The 27,829-nt window shown below is 39.0% G+C and overlaps 1 protein-coding gene across 1 annotated transcript in view; it reads left to right on the plus strand.

Annotated features, from left to right (window-relative positions):
- LOC122803881 (vomeronasal type-2 receptor 26-like) overlaps positions 1-27,829 on the plus strand; it is a 263,934-nt gene that overhangs the window by 45,971 nt on the left and 190,134 nt on the right. The window contains exon 2 of the mRNA XM_044073562.1: positions 4,920-5,230. Within this exon, the coding sequence (XP_043929497.1) occupies positions 4,920-5,230 (311 nt within the window). The remainder of the gene's footprint in view (positions 1-4,919; positions 5,231-27,829) is intronic.

A 27,829-nucleotide genomic window follows, 5' to 3' on the forward strand; every position in this document is an offset into this window, starting at 1 on the left:
CTCAGGATACCCATGTAAATCAGGCTGCCTGGAGAAATGGTGGGAAACCTTCCATCTATTATGGAAGGTATATACTGTAGTAACTAGTGGAGAGTGGGCTAGATGGCCCAGGTTTTGGTGTAAGGCTAACAAAATGTGTCTGTTGTATGGGAGGGCTAGGGTTACAAAAATGTGCTAATATTTCACAATGCACAGCTTAGTTGCTCACAGGGCAGCAGTGCAAGCTGTAAGCAGCTATGGCAAACTGAGTGCAAACACCCCAAAAACACAACGCTGGAATACAAGCCAAGTTAAACTACTTTAAACAAGTAAACAAAAACGAAAGGCCAACAGTGAGCTTTATTCCAGCAACGCTCAACTCGTATGGGTTCTTGGCTGCACAGTTCTGCCACAAGGGTGCACATGGGCCTTCTTAATGTAACAGGGTTGGTTTTAGTGCTCCAGTGATACCTAATAGTCTAGATTCAGCACGTCTGAATCAAGCTAATGCAATAAAATGCAGAAGTACTAGATATCCAAAGTGCAGAAAATCGCAATCACAACAGAAGAACAGTTTAAAATAAAGCAGCAATTCAGTAGCATACTCCATGACTGTAGACAACAAACCTTCCTAGTATAAAATAAGTGGTTTGGAACACAAGTGGTTAAACCAGAACTAAGGCACTTTCAGAATAATAGAAGCAATAAGCCTTCAACCAGCAATTCCCAGCTTAGAAGGGTGTAGGCTATCCTTCCCCCTGCCATAAGAGTCTACACCACAAATCTTTCTAATGTAAAATGACTGGTTCAGAGGCCAAGAGCTTAACAAAGAGACTTTACATAGCCACAATATGTATTCAAACAGCAATTCACAGCTCAGAAGGGCAGAGGCTACCCTCTACTCCCAACAGAATGTATACTACAAACTTTCTTAATGTAAGACAGATGGCCTGAAGCCCATGTGCTTAAACCAAAAGTAATAGACTTAAAATAACGGTTACAATGTAATGCGATACCAGACAGATGATAGTGACATGTCTTAATCTACCCACGTATGTGGTTAGTAGGTCCTGTGTTATCTTGATGCATGTGTCTGGTGAGATTCCTGCAAAAGAGAGCATTGTACTGTATTACTGTTCTGATGAGTTTGACTACAGTGCTTTCACACAGTCCTGAGATCTGAATGTGATGGTGTGTCTTATGATGTGCACCATACGTATGTACTGGAAAACATTAAAGAGAAAGTTTATAAAGTAATAAGACACATTGCAGTTCCTGACTTCACAATCCTTATAAGAGAATGCACTAGAAATTACTGTCATGATGATGCTATCTACTGTATCATTTGGCAAGGCAAATATAACTGACAGGTGCACTTATCAGTTCAACAACACAAATGCAGATATACTAGGCACTAAAGTAGCTATGCACCCTGTGCATCAGACACAATGCTTTTGTATAACAAAAAAACACCAAGGGAAAGTAAAAACTTTCCACTCGCACTGCAAAATTCAAAAACACCCAAAACAAAAACCAACAACGCTGGCAGAAACACAGATGGCTGAAGAAAATCCATTTAATGAAAGTGCTCAGTGTTCTGGTACCTTGGCATTTCACCTTCAATGGAACAAATTCAAAGCAATAAACCATCCCCTTATATACCAGCTAGGCTAATTGTTCACAATGTTAATTAATTGATTATTCAACTTTTTAAAGTGCCAAAACATGCACTTATACAAATGCAACCAGATGTTATAAAAACTCTTTTAAGAAGAGGAAACATAAAAAGGAATGAATGGAAAATACAATAACATACCATTACATCCCCCACATTTTTACAAACAACTTATTCATAAAACTACAATTACTTAATCATATCACATGAATAAAGTACAAAATTACAATAAAAACATCAAAGAGTGAAATTACTATCCAAGTTCATACCCCTGGGATGTAGTGTATAATACCCAACTATCATTTTGTGTTCCAAACTATTCAATTCCCTTTTAAAGTTTCCCACGGAATTTCTGGGATGTGCCAACACACTGGTTTATTGCTTTAAATTTGTTCCATTGAAGGTGAAATGCTGAGGTACCAGAGCACTAAGCACTTTCATTAAACGGATTTTCGTCAGCCATCTGTGTTTCTGCCAGCATTGTTGGTTTTCATTTTTGGGTGTTATTGAACAATGCTTTTGTATCCCTGAATCCAAAAGAGAAAAAATAGAGATATGACACAGTTATCATCACTTGCACTGGGTGCTGGGGGGCGGGCAAGAGGCCTAAGCTGACACAAAATGTTGGTGAGTGTGTGAGTGAGAGAGAAGGGGAAGCAGGCAGGCTGTGTGTGTGTGTGTGTGTGTGTGTGTGTGTGTGTGTGTGTGTGTGTGTGTGTGTGTGTGTGTGTGTGTGTGTGTGTGTGTGTGTGTGTGTGTGTGTGTGTGTGTGTGTGTGTGTGTGTGTGTGTGTGTGTGTGTGTGTGTGTGTGTCTGTAGGGTTCTTCCTTGCAAAGGTGGTGTGTCAGAGTATGCATGAACACAGTCAAGCTCAGTGCTAGCTCTACATCTAGGTATGTTGGACAGGTGTGAGCCATGCATGGTAGAGGTGGCAGTTCATTGTTGTGGCCCCAGACCATGAGAACTGGCTCTGCCAGGAGTTGCACTGGCACCTTCATGCCCAAGATCAGATGGAGTGCTGCTGCCTGAGTGTGACCATTGGCTGCTGGATGTACTACCTTCACATGAATGCCCAGGACAAAGACACCATGGCCTGCCATGTCTGGGTGTTGATAGCACACTCCCTGATGGACCAGTGGAAGTACTGCCCCTGTGGGAGCGTAATCGGGAATGGCCACATTGGTTATCAGCAGATGTTGTGGCTGACCTACACCCATGAGGATGCCATTCCCCATCCCAGCAGACATTCCATCACAGGCACTGCTCATTCCATGACAGGCAGTCCTCATTCCAAAATGTTGTTCATCTGATCCAGGGAATTGGTGACACGATAGAGGCAGTCACACTTGGAAGATTGTGCCACATTCACAACCCTGAGCATTTGTCTGGAACACCTTTCTGAACATGCCTGTGCCTCCATGATGGCCCTTAACATACGTTGTGTGACACAGGAAGGGAAACCTACAACAGGGCCGCTACAAGCACCCCCTATCAACCCTCCTGTGTGGCACCTCACCAACACTTTGGCTACAGCCAGACTGAATCTGCAGGAGCCACACTTTCACTCAATGTGATTGCAGTCCACCAGTCCTATATCTGTGGACTCAGTGGACTGGGTAGGCATAGGCCTACTGGCTGTATCCAGGGAAAAAGAAGGGGGTGGGTGGATGTCAACCTCTGTCAGATTCAACCTCTGCACCCCCCGACTGTGCCTCAGTTTTACACCATCATCAGTGACACTGACATCAGGTGGCACAGGGACCACACTCCCACTGCCATGATCACCTGTGATAAAAAGGGAGAAACACAGGTATACATTAATACCTGCACTACTGTGGTGCAATATATGCTAAAGAACTAACAGTGCTACCACTGTTGCACACAATGCAGCAGTACACACAACAGGCCTAAAATGACACATTATATTTCCAGAAATTGATCTGTAGTACTGAAATAACTTGATTTGGCTTACAATTTACAGGATCCCTATGTTGCTGGATTCCTGACAGTCCTGATATAAGTTAAGCAAGAGGTAAGGCCAACATCATTACATTTAACAGTAAGACAGGAGTTACTACTGGTACTCCTGTCAATCAGTATGACATATTACTTTAACAAGAAAGAGGCTGACAATTCCGAAGTGAGCTTAAGACTCTACTAATATTCAGTCGCCTCTCCCCATAAAAAAACACATGTGACACAGAAGTAACTTTTACTTCAATTGTTTCACTATGCTACAGTATTAAACTGGTCATATAACAAAGCCTACCTGGAAACTTTTTCTGGGACTGAGAAGGAGGTGCACCCACATAAATGACATATTGTGAACCACTCTGCTGTGAGTTGTCCTGTTGTAGAAGATTCATCAGGAATTCATTCATTGGAGGCGAGATGTGGTTCTGCAGCAGGCCCACCCATGGCTATCCTCTGGTCTTGGGCAACAGCAGCTGCACACCTCTGTGGAGATGTGTGCATGTAGGTGGCCCTGTGGTGCACCTACTCATAAGGACAGGGCTGCCCATGCCATTTATGTTCGCAATGATTTGCTGCCAATTTTTCAGCCTGTCTTGTATATTGGGATGACCCATTCCAAGAAGGAAAGTGCCATGTTGAGAGATAGCATCCATTATCATTGTGTTTTCTGTCTCATTGAAGGGGGGGTCTGCACCTCTGACATTTTTGGTCCTAAAACACAACAGAATGGTAATATACAATTATCACATAACTAAAAAGTAATTGTTGCCAGATAAAACAGTTAAGGTAGGCACTCAGTAGTACCCACTGGAAAAAACATAACACGTGGGAAATACTAACAACAAGCAGGATGCAAAACAAGGAGAGTAGCAAGGGCAATATACCCTTGTATGTGCCATAGCAGTAACTCAACTGTGTTCCCCCAAAAGAACAGTCCATCCTAGTTTGTGACATAACAGTAGCTTCTCTTTGTTACCCCTCACTAAAGAACCTTAACAGAACCTTGGACAGATGGAAAATTGTGCCAGTTTCTTAGTTTACCTATCAGATTGGCTTAAAAGAGGTTAACTACTTGGTCATCAAGTTTCAATGGTGTCCCGATGTGGGATTAGAAATAGTGATCTACAGCAAACCCACATTTTGTAACAGTTTTTTTTGTTTTTATCTAGCTGTCACCCATATCGTCAAAAAAGGGTGTAATGAAGAGCCAATTTATTAGGGTATCCAGACTTGCCTGTAGTGATACTGTTTGTCAACAAGAGTTCTTGTCTTTGAAAATTATGTTTTTCAGCCATGGTTACCCAGAATCTATGGTTAACTCTAGTGAATCTGAAATTTGGGCAGAAAGGCAAGGGAAGTATGGGCTGATCAAATCCAATGGTACATTTAATCGGAACATGATTGTTCAATATTTTTTGGATGCGGAAGACATTGAGAGCATTATCCATAAGAACTGGTTGGTGTTTGAATGCGATGATACCACCAAATTGTTGGGTGTACAAAAAACATCTTTCTTCTATAAAATGAAGAACAATATTAAGAACCTTTTGGAAGGATCCTCCTTGAATCCTGTCCCATCTTTCCACATCACTCAGACATGTGGTAGATGTCACCAATGTGATTCTGTTGAGGTTAACTACATGGAGGGCTTATATAACAAGAAATTAAGACATTGGAAGGGTGGTTGTTTCAATTGTTGGTCCAAGTGGGTGGTCCATTTTGCCTTCTGTGTTCATTGTCAAGCCTTTTATGTGGCAAAGACAAACAATGCCCTGAACCAGAGAATTTACCAACACTTGTACAGTTTGCAAAAGTTAGATAACAAAAGTGCCCTTGCTAAGCACTCTCGTAGGTGTGATGGCCCTGGTAAGTTTGTTTTTGGTTCTTGAGCAGGTCACTGCTGCAGCATACTCTGGTGACTGGAAGAATCAGTTGTTATACAAAGAGATGCTTTGGCAGTTAAGACTTGACACTACCATCCTTCCTGGCATCAACAACAGTATTTCAATAATTACTGAACTTAAAAAAGAGCTAACATTTTGTAGTGGTGTTCTTGTTTTTACACTATTTTTTGATATTTTACTTTCAAACATTCATATATATATTTTGATTAACAGGAAACAGTTTACTAGATGGCTTTTTATAAGCCCTGTGGTCTCTTTAACAAGTTCTGTGTTTCTCTAAATGTGGTGGTGTGATTGGCTAAAGGTTTTTAATTTAGTTTATATAATGATATCTTATTGTAATAAAGATGAAAGAGCTTAACCATTTTTAAATATACATCTACTTGAGTTCACAAGTCCGTTTGCTTGTTTTTTTACTTTTTATTTTGATATTACTTGTACCAGTTCCGGACCTTATCAAGTAGTTTGTTTTTTTTATTTCAAATGTACCATATATAGAGTTCTGCTATGCTTACAGCTATTCCAACAAGATGGTTGAAAAAACAGTTGTGTATGTTGTTTTTAATTGCTATAATCTACAATCTCACAAGAGTAAAACAAAACTTGCACACCCTGTACTAAAACCCCAGACTATCTTGCCTCCACACCTAAACTTAACACCTGCTGCCACGGGATTAGTGAGATGACATCTCCTATCTTAGTAGTTAATGTAAGGTACTCCCTATTAATCGTAGTGCAGTGCCGCTTACTGTGGCTGCCCGATGCACAGTATTATTAATTGAATCCCTCTGGTTCATATGTGTGGCTGTTTGGGTCCTGTGTACAGCATGGGTGGTCCATTCCTCCAGTTTGTGCCTTGCAGCCCTTCGTGCAAACCAGATGAGCACAGCTTAACATGTTTCTGCCAAGAGGTGCATCATGCAAACACTGGCAAAAAAGAAAAATAAAATTATAATACAAAAAGCAGACTCTCCACAGTTTTACAGAATGTCCAGATATTTGCATCATATTTTTGGCCTATTCTTGTAAAATGTGTGGTTTATCGTGAAATCACTAAAGATTGCAGTCAATATACAATGACATATAGTTCTGTTCTGTACTTCATATCCTTCAGAAAATGCTTGTCCTCTCATTAGTTTAGTGTTTGAGTGGAACGATCCACATTCAGCATATAGATTTTGCTGCCAGTAACACTGGGGTGAGCTGCGATACCTTGTTTATGCTTGCCGCACATCATTAATATTCATGGCGCTAGGCTGTGTGATGAGCAGTATCATGTACGTGAATACACTCTATGTAGGCTCTGCATGAAACCTACATGGAGTTTATTGAATCCCCCCAATTGTTTTCTCACCTCCCATAATGGCAACTCACATTATGCCCTTACAGAATGCACTTCAAAGAAGATGCTGTTAGTTTCTTATTCCTGAAGCTATGTTGTATTTTCTGTTTTTATTATATTACAAAACCAGTTAATTACAAACTGTTGTGCAGTATCATGAGATGTATGACAGCTAGAGTTAAGTTTCACTGATGCATGCACTGTAATGTCTACAGCTAGAGGCTAGAAAGTTGTTAATTATTAAAATTAGAAAGAAAAAGAGAATCCAGAAAGGAATTATGCAAAACTACCAAACACATATCCTTCCAGATGACCTTAGTGACCATGCACTAACCTATATCATCAGATGCAAAACCAACCTAACCTTACCCACCACTTTCCAAACTCTGATTAACAGATAACAGTTTACTAGATGGCTTTTTATAAGCCCTGTGGTCTCTTTAACAAGTTCTGTGTTTCTCTAAATGCGGTGGTGTGATTGGCTAATTTTGCAGGTGTGTGCTATTTAAAGGTTTGTAATTTAGTTTATATAATGATATCTTATTGTAATAAAGATGAAAGAGCTTAACCATTTTTACATATACATCTACTTGAGTTCACAAGTCCGTTTGCTTGATGTTCTTCATCTCACATTGCTGCAGTCCTTACACTTGGGTAGTCCGCTGTCCTCAGTCGGCCCGAATACCAAAGTATAAGGCTGACGTCGGTCAAGGCGCATTAGACGGACGTCAGGGTACAAATGCGCATGACCGACGTCATATCCTCAGTCTTTTTTGCCGCATGGTCTGATGCAGAAGCAGCTTTGCAAGTGCCGGTTGGCGTTCTGAAATTTTTCAAAGTTGGAGTTTCAGACCGAATCAAAGTTGGCTAAGTACCCCGTTGGGGAATATTTTGGTTTTTTCTTGCCTCAGTGGTTTACCGGATGTCAGAAAAAGGGAATAACTGTATTTCTTGTGGGAAACCGATACCGCATAGGGATTATCATACCTTGTGTATACCTTGTTTAGGGCCTGAGCACGACGTTGTTGGGTGTCGCTCTTGTGCTAGGTTTAACAAACGCACTATAAAGAGAAGGTTAGATTGTGCCAGGTTAGTTTTTGGGAAGCGGTGCAATTATAAAATGCCGTCGGATGTTCCGACGCCCGCTTCATCTAAGAAGCGCAAAGACAAAGCAGCAAAGCCTAGGCTAGAAGAACCGTCCGTCCCGGACGCCGGTTCTTTAGAGGGCTCGGTGAAGCCGGTAGCTCTGCCAGAAGTTTCTGTGGAGTCCCAGGGAGAGACTTTGTTGTTGCAGGATGTGGCCTCTCAGGAGGTAGGCCAGGCTGAAGGGGCTTCTCAGGTGGCTGTTCTCCCTTCCCTTCCTAAGGCAGTTAGGCCCTCTCCTTCTGTTTCCAAGGCTTCTCCCAGAGGCAGGCCAGGTTTAGCTTCAGTTGGTGTCACCCCTAGTTCTTCAGGGTCTGTGCCCAAGAAGCATATGCTTAAAATGGCAGAAGATTTGATTACTCTGATTAGAGGTTCTATGCCCCCTCCTGATAAGAGACCTAGGGTGGAACCTGAGCTTGGAAGTTTTGAGCAGGATTCTGATGCTTCGGAGTCTTCGGCTGAAGACTTGCAGGAGTATTCTCCTTATTCGGATTCTGATGTGGATGATTCTACTCCTTCTGCTTCTCCTCCTGAGGATTTTTCTTTTTCAGAGACTCTTCATTCCATGAGGGAGCATTTTAAGTGGGAAGGTCAGGACTTCTCTGATTCCAGGAAAAGGCTTAGGGAATTTTTGTTTTTACCCCAGCATAGGCCTTTAGCTATACCTCCTGTTCTGGATGTGGTGGAAGATGTTTTTGCAGAGGCTTCTCTTAATCCTGATTCTTTGCCTCCTGCTCCTGTTAAACCGGATAGGTATTATAGGGTGCCTGAAGCTCATAAGTATCTTTTAAGAGTCCTAGGGCAGACCAGAAACTGTTTCTCAGGGGCCTAAAGGTGTTAAGGCTTCTGTTGTTCTAAATCCCGTTCCATCAGATAAAGAGGCAAGGGCTTTGGATAGATGGGGAAAGAAAGTTTATACTTCTTCCACTCTAGCTATGAGGGCTTTGAATTGCCAGTTTCACATGTTGAAATACCAAAACTATCTCCTTTCACAATTGAAGTCTAAGGTAGATGCTCTGGAGGAAGGTATTGAGTGTAAAGAGTTACAAGATTTAGTACATGTTTCTGAACAGGTGGGTAAGCATTCCTTGCAATGTGGTTTTGATGCTGTACAGGCCTCGTCGAGGGTGGCTGCTACTGGTTCTGTTATTCGCAGGCACGCCTAGCTGAGGGATCAGAATTTAGCTGAGCATGTTAAGACAAGGATTTTAGATGCTCCTTTACAATCTGATGTGTTGTTTGGTTCTCCTGTTGAAGCAGTTTTAAAGAAAATGGAAGACAAGGCTAAGTCTATGCAGACTGTTAAAGATTTTTTGCAGGTTCAGCCTCCAAAGTTTAGTAGAAATTGGCCTACTAAGGGGTGGACGTATCCTTCTTATGATTCCCAGTCTAGGGGTAGATCTAGACGTGGCAGGGGCAGAGCTCAGGGCTCTTTCAGGCCTAGAACAGGGAGTTCTCCTGCACAGTCTTCGGGTGAGGGCAGGGGTCAGTCCTTTCGTAAACAGACCCAATGACCTACCTTTTCAGCTGCCAGAGCCTTCTCGCCTGGCAGCACCTTTGGGAGGAAGGTTGGCACTTTTCAAAGAAAATTGGAGTTTAATTACCCAAGACAGATGGGTATTGGATATCATTCACCACGGTTACAGGTTTTATTTCCATACCTTGCCTCCTTTCAAAGGCATGCCAGACATTCCTCCTCAACAAAGAAAAGAGGCTCACAAGCAAATTTCTCTGTTACTCCAAATAGGGGCCATACAGCCGGTTTCTGTGCCAGAAAGGGGCCTAGGATTTTATTCTCGCCTGTTCCTAGTACCAAAAGGGGAACACGTGGAGACCAATTTTGGATTTATCTATCCTCAACACTTATCTGGACATTCCCAAGTTCAAAATGTTGACGTTACAACAGCTTTTACCTCTGCTGGGCAAAGATCACTGGATGGTAACTTTGGATCTCAAGGAGGCTTACCTTCATGTTCCTATCAGACTAAGTTGCAGGAAGTATCTGCGTTTTCGAGCTGGGAATTCTCACTATCAGTTCTCTGCATTGCCCTTTGGCTTATCTACTGCGCCCAGAGTATTCACGAAAGTTCTGGCTCCAGTGATAGCTTTCTTCAGACTAAGAGGAATACAGATCTATCCTTATTTGGACGATTGCCTGATTCTGGCTCAAGAAAAGGTCGAGCTTCTTCATCATTTGGAATATGTGATAGCAGTGCTAAGATGCCTGGGGTATTCTGTGAACGAAATAAAGTCCAGTCTAGTACCCTCTCAAGACATGTGTTTTCTGGGTGTGAGACTGAATACAGCAACCCAGATGGCCTTCTTAACCCCGGACAAACAAAAGAATCTTTCCCTTTACTTCCGTCAACTATCTCATCAGTCCGGGCTGACTGCAAGGACAGTCCTTCAAGCCTTAGGGTTCATGGCATCTTGTATTCTGGTGCTTCCCAATGCCAAACTGCATATGAGGAAGCTGCAATGGTATCTCAAAAATGTATGGACACAGCACTGCCAGGATCTGGACACTGTCATTCAAATAATACCTTGCATTCAAAAGGAATTTTTGTGGTGGGCTCAGGAATGTCACCTAAACAAGGGACTCTCTGTGACCCGGCCAGAGGCGAGTCAGATTCTAACGACAGATGCCTCAGACAAAGCTTGGGGAGCTCATCTGAATGGAAAGTGAATACAAGACAAGTGGCCTGCCAGACTTCAACATCTACATATCAACTTGAAGGAGATGTTAGCAGTCCAGTTTGCATTAATGGCTTTCAAGGATTTACTTCTTCCAGGGCAGGTGTTGATTCTAACAGACAACACAACTGTCATGTGGTACATCAACAAGCAAGGGGGAACACATTCTTATCCTCTATGCAGGCAAGCAATGATTTTGTGGGAGACTGCTCTCAGTTTGCAACTAAATCTTCAGGCAAGGTTTCTGCCAGGAGCACAGAACTCCTTAGCAGATGTGTTAAGCAGGCAAATCATGGATCCCCACGAGTGGAAATTGGATCCTCATGTATTTCGGAATTTGACAGTGTCATGGGGAACTCCAGACATAGATCTGTTCGCTTCTCCACTAAACCACCAGCTGCCAAAGTTTTGCACGAAAAGGTTTCATCACACAGCTTGGAAAGTGGATGCTCTTTCCTTCAGTTGGAAAAATCTTCATGTGTATGCCTTTCCACCTCTGCCTCTCCTCCCAAAGGTACTCCTAAAGGTCAGACAGGACAAACCAAGGATGATTTTAATAGCTCCAGATTGGCCTCGGCAGCACTGGTACCCATTGCTGAGGAGTCTGGTAAGGAAACCTCCATGGCCTTTACCTTTGATTCCACACCTGTTGTCTCAGGAGGACAGTCATTTACTCAATGTCAAGCTTCACTCTCATCTAACAGCCTGGCATATTCTGTTTTGAACCATAGAAGGTCTCAACTTCCACAGCAAGTTTTGAATGTGATTTTGGAAGCTAGAAGACCTAGTACAAGGAAAGTGTACGCAGAAAAATGGAAGAGATTTTTATTTTGGAGTGCAGCAAAGGATTTGGATGTTTCTGAGCCTAATTTGAGTGTGGCTCTTCAATATCTTACTGAGTTATTGGACAAAGGTTTGTCTTTCTCTTCCATTAAGATTCATGCTGCAGCAATTTCAGCTCACTATGACTGTGACCCACCATTGTTTTCTCATCCTTTGTTCAAGCAATTTCTTAGAGGGGCAAAGAATATAAGACCCCCACGTAGAGCGCCTACTCCTGCTTGGGACCTCAATTTTGTGTTGGAGAAACTCACTCTACAACCTTTTGAGCCTGCAGCTACTGCTGAGTTGAAATATTTGTCATGGAAGACTGCTTTTTTGTTGGCCATTACCTCTGCAAGAAGGGTTTCTGAATTGCAGGCCCTTATGGCAGTTGAGCCTTTCTTAATTTTCCATAAGGATAGGGTATCTTTACGTACTAATCCTTCCTTTAAGCCTAAAGTGGTTTCTAGTGTGGCTTTAAACCAAACTATTCATTTGCCTACTTTTTATGCAGATCCCCAAAATAAAGGGGGAAAGATTTTGCACACTTTAGATGTACACAGGCAGTTGCGTTATTATTTAAGCAGGACTAAGGAGTTCAGGCAGTCTCAGCAGTTGTTTGTTTCTTTTGCTTTGAGTTCTCCGGGCAAGCCTGTGTCAAAGCAGACTATTTCTAAATGGATTGGGTTTTGCATTGCTTTCTGTTATTCCCATCATGGCAAGGAGATTCCAGCTGGGATTAGGCCTCATTCCACTAGGGCTACTGCCACTTCAACAGCATTTCTAAGGGGGGTGGCAACTAAGGATATTTTGGAGGCAGCTACTTGGAGTTCAGTGCATACTTTCTCTAAGCATTACCACCTTCCTCTTTACTCTAAATCTAGGGCTGGTTTTGCCACTGCTATTTTGCAGGGCATTTTGGCAGCTCCTGCTTCTTTATAGTTTGCCAACCTCCCTTACCTCTGCTTTGGGATTCTACCCAAGTGTAAGGACTGCAGCAATGTGAGATGAAGAACATAGTACAGTTTTGTACCTACCATAAATGTAGATGTTCGAAGATCCACATTGCTGCAGTCCAATTTACCCTCCCTCCTTCCCCTCTGTAGTTTGAGATGGTTGTGTGGGTTGGGTTGTACATTTGTAAATTTGTATATATTGTACATATATTTAGTGCAAGGGGATTTGGTCATTTGGTTGTTGTTTTTTGGTTTTGGCCTTTCCTTTTTAGGGTCTTCTGACATCTGGGGCAAGAAAAGACTGAGGATATGACGTCGGTCATGCGCATTTGTACCCTGACGTCAGTCTAATGCGCCTTGACCGACGTCAGCCTTATACTTTGGTATTCGGGCCGACTGAGGACAGCGGACTACCCAAGTGTAAGGACTGCAGCAATGTGGATCTTTGAACATCTACATTTATGGTAGGTACAAAACTGTACTTTTTTTTTACTTTTTATTTTGATATTACTTGTACCTGTTCCGGAACTTATCAGTAGTTTGTTTTTTTATTTCAAATGTACCATATATAGAGTTCTGCTATACTTACAGCTATTCCAACAAGATGGTTGAAAAAACAGTTGTGTATGTTGTTTTTAATTGCTATAATCTACAATCTCACAAGAGTAAAACAAAACTTGCACACCCTGCACTAGAACCCCAGACCATCTGCCCTCCACACCTAAACTTAACACCTGCTGCGGGATTAGTGAGATGACATCTCCTATCTTAGTAGTTAATGTAGGGTACTCACTATTAATCGTAGTGCAGTGGTTGCCCGATGCACAGTATTATTAATTGAATCCCTCTGGTTCATATGTGTGGCTGTTTGGGTCCTGTGTAAAACCCGGGTGGTCCATTCCTCCAGTTTGTGCCTTGCAGCCCTTCGTGCAAATCAGATGAGCACAGCTTAACATGTTTCTGCCAAGAGGTGTATTGTGCAAACACTGGCAAAAAAGAAAAATAAAATTATAATACAAAAAGCAGACTCTCCACAGTTTTACAGAATGTCCAGATATTTGCATCTTATTTTTGGCCTATTCTTGTAAAATGTGTGGTTTATCATGAAATCACTAAAGATTGCAGTCAATATACAATGACATATAGTTCTGTTCTGTACTTCATATCCTTCAGAAAATGCTTGTCCTCATTAGTTTAGTGTTTGAGTGGAATGATCCACATTCAGCATATAGATTTTGATGCCAGTAACACTGGGGTGAGCTGCGATACCTTGTTTATGCTTGCCGCACATCATTAATATTCATGGCGCTAGGCTGTGTGATGAGCAGTATCATGTATGTGAATACAGTCCGTGTAAGCTCTGCATGAAACCTGCATGGAGTTTATTGAATCCCCCCAGTTGTTTTCCATAATGGCAACTCACATTATGCCCTTACAGAATGCACTTCAAAGAAGATGCTGTTAGTTTCTTATTCCTGAAGCTATGTTGTATTTTCTTTTTTTTATTATATTACAAAACCAGTTAATTACAAACTGTTGTGCAGTATCATGAGATGTATGACAGCTAGAGTTAAGTTTGACTGATGCATGCACTGTAATGTCTACAGCTAGAGGCTAGAAAGTTGTTAATTATTAAAATTAGAAAGAAAAAGAGAATCCAGAAAGGAATTATAGTGATATGAATACTCAGGATTTACTAACAAAAAGGATAGCTTATATAGATTGCAAGATATGCTAAGTAGTTTGTGAAAATATAAATACAAATTGTATGTCTAGAATATTTTGCTGTGTAATAAATTATATTAATATAAAGACAATATACTGACTGTTACTGCAAATAGCTTTTGCTTAGCAGCATTGTTTGTATATTTAACAAATGACTGTAATGTTTGTATTTGTGAGCTTTGGTGTGCTCCACTTGATGTGATTCATATTTATTTCCTGCTGATTACGTGGTTTAGATCTTGATCTTAATGTACAGTACTGAATCTGTAGTCTGTTGAGTGCCTAATCTCTGGGACCTTTGAAGTGTTCTTGCATTTGTCATAACATCAACCAAGATCCACACCAACACTGCTGAATAGAGGCACACTGTGAAGAGTTAGCGCAAGTGTTAGCACTTTAACTCTTCTAGAAGGTGTGAGAAGCTAAAGCCCTTTACTGCAAGACAGGTGGCATATTTAGACAATGGTCAAAATAGGAAACAGCTGGAAGGCCTTTCTTGTGATCTGGACCAGGGCCAGTAATAGGATAAGATAAAGAATTCAGAAGGCAAGCACTGACCATATACTCTTGTTACAAAAGCTTTTCCTGTGACAGCCTCTGGCTTCTCACATCGCTTTCTATACCTTTGCTGGTGAACTTGCTTATCTCATTGGCCAAAGTATGAAGGATGAGAACAGCTTCACCCCATGGAAAGCAGCCTTTGGGTGTGGGTCTCAGGTTGTCATCACCACCCTTCCAGTAATCAGACTTCTGGGATCACAAACAAAAACATCTAGCTTGTGCAGAAAAGTACATCAATCCCTCCAGTTATAGCTCTGTAGTTGAATTTGGGTTTGTTCATAAAAAATCTTATTTTCTTGTCTTTTCCTGAACCAAGGAAGGATTTCCTGGCAGAGTTGAGATCTATGTGGGTTATGCCAATTCAGATGGACCCATGGGAAAACACTTGCTAGTTTACACTTGTATGCTGTGTTTGATGATGGTATTTTCTCTCATGGGTATGGAAGGGCACCCTTAGGGAACATTGATTCCTGTCCGAGACCTCTTGGAAACCAGCCCCCATCACTGGAATGTTCCACTGTTCCTTTCATCCTCAACCCAGTAGATGCGTTTGGTTTGCTCATTGTCTCTTCTTTTGGTTTGTACAGGGTGGAGTTAAGGCTGTAATTAAATCTAATGGTTTACACTGCACTCTTTAACCAGTCACATTTTTGTAAAGTATTTTGATTGCCTTTTACCAACCAAACAGCAGTCCTTTTTCACTTGTAGCTCATGTTGCCCTCCCTAGTGCATTGTGCATGCTCAGAGGGATCGACTTGATAGCAAAGCCATAATCAAGCCTAATTATTTGCTTCTGTATGAGAAATTACATTTTTTCAAAGCATTTTGACTTTTACCAACCAATCAGCAGTAGTTTTCCACTTGTAGCTTATGTTGCACTGTATATGCACAGAAGGATCATAGTGGCAACAAAGTTGTACTCAAACCTTATAGTTTGTTCTGCATTCCTTTTGATATTTGACATTTTCCAAAGTATTTTGATTGCCTCTTAGCAACCAGTCGACAGTCCTTTTTCACTTGTAGCTTATGCTTCCCTCTTGAGTGTACTGCTTATCGGCATAAGTATCAACTTGACAGCAGTGTTGTAATCAATCTAGTGGTTTGCCCTGCATTCCTTTTGACAACTGACATTTTCTAAAGTATTTTCATTGACTTTTACCAACTAATCAGAAGTCCTTTTCTACTGGTGGTTTAGTCTGCATTCTGGTTGACAAATTACATTTTTTCAAAGTATTTTGATTGTTTTTTAATCAACCAAGTCTGCAGTAATTTTCCAGTTATTCCTTATGCTGGGGGGATGGCATATGGTTAAGCACTCTATATCATAGATATGAGATACACAGTTTGATTCTGACCTCTGGTTATTGGGCAGGTTTGTAAAAGTGTTCACACTGATAGACTTGCATTAACCTATTATCTTATTTTGATATCCCCAGTGATCTTCGCATGCACACAGGGATTGCTCTGACCAGTCCTAACAGCTTATTCTGAATACCTTTTGACAAATCATATTTTTTTCAAATCATTTTGATTGCAGTCTTTGTCATTTTGCTGCCTTCTCGAGTGTACTGCCCATGAGTAGAAGAATGATAGTGACATTAAGGCTGTTATTAAATGTAGTGGTTTGCTCTGCATTCCTTTTCACAAATCATATTTTTTCAAATTATTTTAATTGTCTTTTACTAGCCAATCAGTAGTACCTTCTACTTGTAGCTTATGCTGCCTCTTGAGTGGACTACACATGGGCAGAACGATCGGCCTGATGGCAATGCTCTAATCAAACATAATGGCTTGGTGTGCATTCCTTTTGAGAAATGACATGTCCTCTAAGTATTTTGATTATCTGCTGACATGTTGATAAAAGCAACTTTTGCACTTTATCCCAACTTCCTTCAGCATAGGGTAATAGTTAAGGTCTTTTACTTTACAGACAGACAAGATACAGGGTTTGATTATGATCTCTGGTTATAAGCTAGGCTTGTAATAGTCTGCAGACTGATAGCCTGGCGTTTACCTATGATCCTATGCTGACTTCCTCAGTGCACTGCTCATATGCACAAGTCTCACTCTAACAGCAAGCCAGTCTGTCCTATTGGTTTGCTCTAAATTTCTAATATTTTGATTGCTTTGACAAACCAGTCAGCAATATTTTTCTACTTGTAGCTTATGCTGCCTACCCACCCCCTGCCCCAGTGTTGTGGGTATGCTCAGAAGGATTGTGGTGACTGCAAGGCTGTAATCACACCTGATGGTTTGCTGTGCATTCCTTTTAACAACTGACATTTTTCAAAGTGTTTTGATTAGCTTTGTTCACAACCACCAAGAAGAGTCCAAATATCACAGAAATCACAGTAGCACAGGCCAGATGAAACACCAAGCTTTTTTAATAGAAAAACCCAATAAATGCTTGAATAAATGCTCTATTGCTACAATGTTCCTCACAGAGGTCTATGGAAAACTTTCTCATTTCATCAGGAGAAGGAGCGAGTTCGTTAGTGCATATGGAGAATTCAGGTGATTAAGCAGCCCGCCTAGACAATGTTCCAGGTATTTGTAAGAGGGAGAAGGAAAGGAGAATACAAGATTTTAATCCTTTTGCAGCAATAGAGCATTTAATCGAGCATTTATTGGGTTTTTCTATTTAAAAAGCTTGTTGTTTCATCTGGCCTGTGCTATTGTGGTATCTGTGATATTTTGATTAGCTATTACCAACCAGTCAGCAGTTATTTCCCCCTTGTATCTTTTGCAGCCTTCCTGAGTTCACTGCACACATGCAGAAAGATTGTAGTGACAACAAGGTTAGTTTCTCTAGCTTCTTCCCACTCAGTACTGTGACACTAAACTGGATAAAGTGAGTTTCAGAGAAATGCCACAAGACAAACAAACTTGTAAAAACAACAAAGGTAGAGAAATGAGGCAGAATCACTATTTTCCACTTTATTAAGCACTTTCATCTGCAAAGAGCAGGACTTCATCAGAATAAAATACATACAAAACCACAACCTTAAATAAGAACCAGAAAAAATGTGTGTATATGGCCCCTCCCACCAATAAACCTATTAATCCAAATTTTTATCAATTAAACAATGCACAGTAAACCCTAACACCATGCCAGGTCAATTCTCCTATTGCCAACATTTTCATCTCTCTGGTTTTCTTATTACTAGCACTAGTAATTAAATTTTTTAATATTGTATGCATCTAAATATTGGGTGACTTCAGTGTGACAAGACACAGTGAATATTCTCTGCATTTGTTCGACCAAAAACAAGCCCTAATGATTAATCTACAGTCACCTCAGATGGATTTTGAAACAATTTACAGTATAGTCATTAAATACTCTATTGTGGATATACCTGGTTATCAAAGTAACCCACTATTATGATAAACATGTTGCTTTTTTAGGTATCGTCTCATTATCAAACACATTATTATCCTAATAGTAGTTCATTGACATAAACAGCATTTATATCAGCACGCTGATGGTGTGTATCTATATAAGTTCACATGCTAGTTAAGAAGACCTGCTCAGCACCAAATAATGATTAGCATCTCATTTGCCTTGTGTTTCTTTACTGTACTAGTTATACTTGCTAATATATATTTAACAGTTTTCTAGGCTGCTGAAATGCAGTAAGTGCTTTTAATTATTTTTTTTTCAAGTTTCTAAAGTTTAGTAAGATTTCACTGTTGTGTATGAAACTAATTTCGTGTGCATTTTATGGCTTTTGGAAACATCAACAATCGGTTATGTTGAGATGCATACGATAATGATATTTGTATTTCTTATTTTATTTTTGCTTGAGATGCGTATTTCTCCTTGTGGTGCTAAGGCCATAAATTGCAGATTACAAAGTCACCAACTTCAGTCATTTTCTCAGGATGGTGATATTGTATTTGGTTTCCTTTTGCCTGTCAATTTAAACATTATTTATTTAGAGGCATCCTACACAAAGATTCCTGACCCTTATTCATGTGAAAGGTAAGCAACCAAGTTTAATTCTGCACTAACTTAAAACAAAATTTTGTGTCGTTTAAAAATCAGATGTGGTGCCCTGTAGTTAATTGTCTTTTTCCGGAATCAGATTCATAGTGTATTTATGAAATATAGCCTTTTTGATGTGTTTCTATTTTAAGAAGTCATATATGGAAGTTAATGTTCTTTTGCATTTAAATATGAAAATAATGGTTACAGTTTTCTCTTTAGAAAATATTTTTGAAAACAGGCATATCTGCAAGTGAAGAATCTGTAAAAATTCAAACTCTGTGGTAATTTAATTTTACCTTCATGAGTTTAAATATTTTTTATTGTTACATCTTTTAAAGAAACACTAAAAGTTCAGTAGTAAATAAAAACTGTCACCCTAGTTCAATTGCTTGAGCCACATCAACAATGTCAATATCTTAAAACAGTTTTCTGCTTGGAATGTGTGCTTACTGCTGTTTTTAAACTGTTTTTAATTTAGTTGTCAAATAATTTTATATTTGACATACCTACAGCAGCATACTGTAAGTGTAAAACCAGTTACAATGGCAGATATGGCAATTTTTCAGAAATGGAATAATAAATAATACATTTTCTGTAAACTGACACATTTGTTTGTTCTCCCTAGAAACGTAATGGGAACTTAATTGGGTAAGATAGTACCAAGATATATTTCTGTTGCAAATATGGCTATAATTTACCCATTTCCCCATATAGCATTTAACAGTGCCTTTAAAAATTATGGACAAAAACAGAAGTAAATCAAACCAGTCAGCTATGGCAGTTGCTGTATAAAATCATGGATTTTATTCAAAAAAAGAAAATAAAAACCATAAAAGCAAGGTTAAAACAGATAAGCGCTTTCACACCTTTATAAACAGGTGCTTCTTCAGATCTACAAACAAATCATCTTTTAAACACAGTTACCTCACCAAGTCACCTGACCTAATTGGTCTTAAAGGGATAGTTCTATTAAGTACCTTCCTACCATCTGCATGTAATTCTAGAATCCACTTAATCCCTTTACATTCTGTTTTATTCCTTAGATCACCTTTTCTATTGCTAAGTGTAAGTAATTACAAAATTAAAATTTTAAAAGTATGACTGATGTCATTCTCTAGAACATGTTTATACAGTGCATTACGAACATCATTTTTCCTGATGTCATTTAAATGTTCTCTAATTCTGTCTTTCAAACAACTGTTTGTCTTACCTACATAGTGGGATTCACATTTCACACAGAATGACAAATATACTAGATTTTGATTTCTCCAATTTGCATAAAAATGAAAGACATAACTCTTCTTACTCACTGGACGTACATAAGAATCACTGCTATGAATATATTTGCACATGTTGCAGTCTCTACATGGATATGTACCACATCTATTAGAGACAGAGACCATTAGAATATGCTCTGCAGTGCACATCTTATATTAAATATAAAGTCACTACAGATGCACCACTAGAATATGCTCTGCAGTGCAGTATAATATGTGAGTTCTAACCATAGTTTCACATTTTTAGTGTTAGAATTAATTAAGCTAAACAGAAGAAATGATGTCTTTGTCCACAATGACTATAAAATTATCCATGGATCACGTAGATCAGGTTTATTTTCCTGGTTTAAATAGAGTGGTGTCACTGAATCCAAGATTTTAGAAATTTAAATAGTGTATGTTGTGTATGTCTGAGTTTGTTTATTACATGTTTATCTGTACATTAACATCCAATGACTGTTTTTAAACAGCAGTAGTTATGTGACATCAATCATTTAACTGGATGATTGTATTGCTCAAATTCAGCAACTTGAGAAAGTGCTTATAAAACATGAAGGTTTGTTGGATAATATTATTGTTTTAATAAAGTATCTCCTAAAGTGCATTCCAAGCTTTATTTGTTGCTTCCACACAGTAAGCTTATATAGTGTGGATTAATCTGCTGGCAGCCACTTTCAGACAACTTCTGGATTTTAATTTTAGTAAACAGAAATAGATTTGAAACATGGAATTGAAGGTATTACCTTATATGACCAAGGTGAGGTTTCATATGTTTTAACTGATAACAGATGTGTATCCAGACTAGTAAGATGCTACCTTTTAATCACAAGTATATCACACAACACCTCAAATAATTTTCAATGTCAGTTATTTAGTTTGTGTATATAATTATAGCCAGTACTGACATTTTATAAATCCTGAATCAAAATATAGTTGTAATAAAATGACATTCCTTCTTTGGAATACGCATGACTTATATGATAGCTGTTTAATAATAGCTTTATCTAAACTCCTGTGAAATTTTGCTTCTCACTGATGTCAAGGGTGTATTCAGGGTATCAATCATCAAAAGGCTTTCAAAGGTCTAAACGGAGTACCCATACAACTTTATAGCTGTTTTGTTTAGCACATATGAAATCAATGACCTCCATCAAGGCTGTGTCGCTGTGTGTTCCATTGCCTGGCCCTAAGTCATGTTGTATCTTTGAACTAATAATTTTGAATGAATTGGGAGCACATACAATTTTCTAATATTTTCAGTAAATGAAAACATAAGGTCAGAGTCATAGCTGGCTCATCTAGTATTCCGTGCTCCCTTCAATCTCCTTAACAAAAAAAAAAGAGAGAGAGTGAGAGAGAGAGAGAGAGGAGATTCTTCTGCAGTCTAGCACTCATCACGTAAGGAATGTCAGGTCGATTTCTGTGTCCCTCAGCTCCAAATGTTTTGTAGGAAAAAAAGGTCTTCTACTTTTAAAGATTTAAAAACTTTAGTTTATATCAAGCAGATTACCACAGCTCTTAACACACCAGGTGCTGAATCATGGTGGCAGAGCTGTCTCCGAATTGGAAACGGTTTCCGTGACAGGTAAACAGGCTTTATCAGTATCGTTCCTGAATTCCACTCAACGTATTTACACAAAACTATTTCCACACACATAAAAAAAGTTTGGTTCAGTACCATCAAAAGTAGCTTGTTTAACCTAGATGGATCCTTGTTTTAAGAATGAACCAATATTCATTGACTTATGAAAACAAATTCACACCTGTCTGGTAATATTTCATTTAAGCATTTATTGACTTGTATAGTGCATCAGTACCTATTAATTGCATCTTTATAGTGAAGGATATTACTACCAAATGTGGTAACAATGTAGTGCAATGCTTTACGTTATCATTGCTATGAAAATATTTACAAGTAAGTGAATCTTGACTGTATCAAGAGCCTCCGTAGGTTTTTGCCTGTGCAATTTCAGTCTCATTATACCCTCTCTTTGCAACTCTGAGATAAATCTGTTGCACATTTCTGATGTTCTCTGTTATGAACAAATACATTTCAACCTCAAAAAGCAAAATTTAGGTGTATTCCTTATAGTATGTAAAGAGTGACAACTAGATGCCTCCAGTAAGGAAATTTTATGGAAGGGCTTCCTGTATAATAAAATATCTAATGTTACATCAGGATTTGTTGACACCTAAATATCTAGAGAAGATATACTTAAAAGCTTGTACAGTACTCTATCATAAAATCTGTGCCCCACTTATTTTCATTTAGAAGATTTAAAAATTCTAATAGGTCTGGTATCAGATGTCCAAACCAGCAAACAGTCATCTGCAAATCTCCATATCTACAGCATACACAAAATATGATAGGCGTCATACATTATATTTTATTCAAGATATAAAGAAACCAGTAACATGGTACAGAGAGATAAAGCCTTACTTGTGACCCGGGTTAGCTGGTTTCCATTAGCTTTTCAACTATTTGAAGTATTGGCAGGAAGCAAGGGCATGCACATCCTAGGGGAGAAGGTGTATATGTAGGTGTTCCCTGTGGGGATGTGAGATCCATAGAGGGCAGTAGGCCTCAGACATAATAGACAAATGCAGGGGGGGGGTGGAAAAAGGGGTAGGTCATTACAACCCCCATGGAATCAAGGATGCTATGTGGTACTGTGATGCTCTAATGTTCCACTAAATGCATTTGAAATGTTAATTCACAATTTCTTCTCAGTCTGTGTTTGGATTGTAATCCAAGGTTGTATTAAGGGACTTGGTAAGGCTGTAAGTGCCAAGAAGAAGGCTGTGGGATATTGCACCACAGAAGGTCACTACAGAGAAGGACACAGCCCCGCAGAAAGATGTGATAAAGAGAAAATAGTGAATTGGAAATTGGTAGTAAAATTGAAAAAATAATTTCAGCTGTTATGTTTCCCAGTATCCCTGTATGTTTATGGAACAGAGCTGCTGTTGAAAGTATTTTACAAATTCCTTAGCTATTTGCTTTAGTGCCAAAATAATATCTCCTATGTGCATGATGCATATAGCTGGATCTAGCTTGATTTTATCTATCAAGCTGTTTATTTCTTTCCTGAAATCTTTACTGTTTCCCAGATGGGAAAGTTTGTGCTATTTCAAATATGAGGACATGACTCTTTTTACTGATCTTTGTACATGCATTTCTAATGCTGCAATATTCCACATAATAAGCTTGTCTGTGGCTCTGTAGAGTAGCGACACTGCTCTGCAAACAGCAGAAGCCTATCTTAAATCTGTTGATCTCCATAAAACTGGATTGCCTTTGACATGCATTTTCTACAAAGATGTAATGTCTCTTACAATGGAATCATGATATTTAAGTCATTCAAGGACAGTATTGTAGTCAGTTTGTTTGCTTGTACATGACCAATCTGCACTTGCCAGTATGTTTCTAAGCAACAAATGGTGCCATTGTTTATAGATTTATAGTTGACAATAGTACTATGGATATGAGAAGCTTTTGCTGCAAAAGTAGTTGTGATAGTACAGTGATTGCAAAGTATAAGTGCATCTGCAGTTCAGGACTGTCATTGCATATATAATATGGGTTCAGCAGGCCTACTGGTTATTATGGCTTTGACATTCTACTCACTTAATGATCAGTAGGATACTTCACCCAATTCACTACCAATGCAGATTGAAACCACCCATAAGAAAGAGGTTTAAGGTGTTATTGTATGGTACTGATGCCCTTATTTGGCAAGTCAGGAGTAGTGAGGGTTGTTGATAAATAAAGCTCACTCTGACTTTCAGATTTTTGGTAATCATCCATCATCCAGTGAAATTTGGTTCCACTGTTACTGCTTTGGTCTGGAATTTCAATGTTAATCATCCACCTGCAATCTATAAAATAAGCAATGTGGTCCATGGAGTTTAGGAAAACGTACTGCTGATAGATTTGCTTCCAAACAGTAGTATCTCCTACTGACTGTTTTCTCATGTCTCTACCTGTGGAATCCCTAATAGCTCGCCACTTACTACATTATACAGCTATCATGTGACTTTTCCATGGCCTCCGTCTCACCTACTATAGCAGGATCATGCAATACATGCTAGGTTTCCACAGATACAGAAATGTTTCTAATACCATCGGTGTTAACAGTGACAATCAGACCATTACTTCTGTTGATACATTAGTTTGTGAGAAGCTCTGACAGCATTTGTATAAACTAGCAACAAAATTAAGCAGGACAAATGCTAATGTTTGGTAGCTGATTTGACATAGTATGGTGATCTGTGCAAAGTTTTAAGGGAACATTTATTTTCACAATAGAAAATATCCTACAAAAATAACACAAAGATGAAACAACAAAAGGTGTATGAGTTAGCAAATAAAAAATTCCATCAGACCATCTGCTATATAAGAAACGCTTTCCAGAAAGTGAGCAAATGTGGGGTAGACAGGAATGAATGTCCAACCACCACCTTGGAAAAAGAAATCCGGGGATTGTTTACAGTACAGCCATATGAAGGGTAGGACAGATGGAGCACCTGCTCTGGGCATCAGCTTGTAGGGGTTGCCAATCAGTGTATGATACCTTAAAAAAGAACATTTACAAAGCTGTCACTAAGCAATTGAGATAACTTAATGAAAGCTGGCAAACTGTCATATTGTTTTATTAATGCAATTATAGGCTGTCCACTCAGTTTCTGAGACACTTTTATATATAATCTTCTACTTTAATTTTTTTATGTACAGTGTTGGGATCATGATAATGTAATGACAAATTGTAAACTGTCAGATTGTTTTAAAGGTAGCAATAAGTTTATAAACCATCTTACAGTTATTAAGCATACAAAAATAGTTTGATAATATGGATGTCATTATGCAACTGTAATAAGTACTTATAGACTACATAGATTATTAAAGGGGTGTGTTACCAGGGACGCCAAATTCCACTGTTGCAGCTCTGGTCTGCTATCCCAACATTAAAAGACTGTTTGAGTAGATACTTAACAAATAAATTCAGAATTCTTGTAGAAAAATGTAAGAAAAGATACTGAACAGTTTAGTGAGAGCATTTATACTAACTCAGAACAAAGTTTTGTACTAGTTAACCAGTTAAGTGAACAAATATACTCCGTGACTGTGTCCTGCAGCCGTCCTGACAGATATTTCACAGCAGAGACTGACAGGAAAGCTATCAGGCCAGAACAGACAGTTTAGAATAGACTTCTGTTACCAAAAGCTAGAATAAATAGATTCATGACCCAGAGGCTTCCCATGCTCTGGAACAAGATCCCAGTTCATGTTAGGCAGAGCCCCTCACTGACTCTCTTCAAGAGAAATCTTGATGAGTGGATGGGAGATCGTAAGTTTACCCCAGGGGTCACATCTGTGTCACTACTAGACAGGGGCACAGTAAACTAATTCTATTATATAAGGGGACCTTCACTGTGTCACTACTAGACAGAGGCATAGTATTCTAAATCTATTCTGTGCATTTTGTACCATTTTATGGGGTGGTGAAAGCCACATCACTATGGCTAGGCTTACAAATGCCCGAGGGCAGATAGCTTAGTACTAATCTATGAAACTATGAAAACTGCCTTGACAAAAATTTAGATTGCACAATGGGTATTATTTTTGTATGATCTGTCAAAATGAAAATGCAGAGTGACGTCTTATAATGTTGAAGCAGTCTTGTCACTTGCTTCATGGCTAAGATTATATAACTGAAGAACACGTTTTGTATACATGGAAGTCTAGACCTTAACTGAACAATGCAGAAGCTACAGTTAAAATGAAAGGAAAATGTTTGGGAATCTCTACACTTCTTAAATGAGGGCTAAGTCATCAATGCAAAATCTCCAAATGTCAAAATGTTTCAAAAAATTAATTGTTAGACCTGTTATGAAAAAGTCTATTTCCCATTCTGCTACATAAATGCAGGCATGTACTGGGTCTAAAGCAACTATTCTTTGTGGTGTCCCATTTCTGTCATAGGTGTCTCCATTATAAAAAAAAATGGTACATTAAAAAATAAAATGTGTAAACTCTGAATAAGATTCTAGAAATTTATTTGATAAAATAGATTGTGAACACAAAACACAGACTTGTTGAGAAAACGTAAAAATCAATGTCTACAGTTAGTAAAATGTAATAGTTTTCAATGCAGTTCTGACATAGTGCCTTTAAAATGTGTGTTCTGTTGTGAACATAACCTTTTCTGAGGAAGGACTGCTAGTGGTTCCAAGGATGTGACATTAAGCCTCCATCAGGTAAAGTAGATGACTTTTTTGACTACCTAGCTTCTGCCCTATGGGATCTACTACTTTTTCAGATTTAGCTGAATGATTCTGATCCCTCTTTCCACAGGTCCCACATGTACTAGTTGTTCCAAAGAGTATATTTCAGTCCCAGACAAACAGTATATTTTTGTTTATGATGTATTCTGTAGAACTCTCTTAATGACCCATTACTGTACATTTCTGTTCTTTACTAAAGTTGACTGGCTTAACTTTTACTGCTCACCAGATATATTGTACTGTATTATGGCAGGTTATTTTATTTTATTTTTTAATTGTAATTTATCTGTAAAAGTGTTTGGACATAAGTATGTAAATAATAAGCAAGCTTATATCCAGCCAAATTAAAACCACATCTTTTTCTCGCCTGAAGCTCTGTGAGTGAGTTGAAGAGGTCAAACTAGGTCTTGACTGTGAGAGTTTCTCTTGCTTTGCATTCATTGGTGCTTATAGTAGAAAATAAAAATGTAGTACTATTAATTTATAATTATCAGAGCCACTTTTATGTATAATTTCCTACTTTACATGTTTTATGTACAGTGTTTAGGTTATAAATATTAATCAATATTATTAAGAATGTTAATGAGTATCACTATGGCTAGGATTATGGCTAAAGCTATGATTGTAACTGTGTTTATGGCAGTGAATATGAGTAAGGACAGGAGTTGATCCTCTTCCCTGATTAAAACCAATTGAGGCATCTACCATGCCAGAAGGACTCAGAAAAATAAACAGTTTTCAGAAAACACTGGTAGGATATACTCTGATGGAAAGAATATAAGTGATGAATCTATGTTGTATTTAGGGATCAGATTTTAATGCTAAACTGTTTTCCATTCACAAAATACTATACAACTTATGATAAACTCTTACTTTGGGTATTAAAGCAGACTTCAGTAATTGAAGTGGCATTGCGTGGTGTGGGGGAGTGCTGAATAAGATGTGAATGACTTGAGGACAGGGGAATGGGGCAGTGTGTGGACAGCAATGGGAATGGATTTCTGAGGGGAAGTTTTTTGATAGATTTAAAAGTAGTGTATCTGGTGAGTGGGGTGGCTCAAGGAGGAAAGTGGAAACTGGCAGTATGATATATCTCTGCCTTCTTTGGGTTACTTTCTTTTAAGATTTCTATCTTATCAGTCTTCTCTTTCCTTTAGACATTAATCCCTACGTCACTTGATGGGTTGCCAACTGGCTTACTGATGGAACCCACACTGTAAAAGTAGCCAACTCCAAATCCAGCTCCAGACAAGTGACAAGTGGAGTACCTCAGGGTTCAGTCCTGGGACCACTCTTGTTTGGCATCTACTTCTCTGAAGTACAAGCCAACACTAAGGGACTCTGGCTAACAAAGTTTGCAGAGGCAATAACACATGAAAATAAACACCTTAAAAAACAGAACTGAAGACGTTACTGCATACCAGATGAAAGCGCTTAACCTCAGGCTTCATGCCCACTGAGTGGCACATAGCTACAGTTATCATCCCAGGGACACACTTGGTAC

Source organism: Protopterus annectens, chromosome 6.part0 (assembly GCF_019279795.1).
Source record: "Protopterus annectens isolate FY-2018-M chromosome 6.part0, PAN1.0, whole genome shotgun sequence".
NCBI classification, from domain to species: domain Eukaryota; kingdom Metazoa; phylum Chordata; order Ceratodontiformes; family Protopteridae; genus Protopterus; species Protopterus annectens.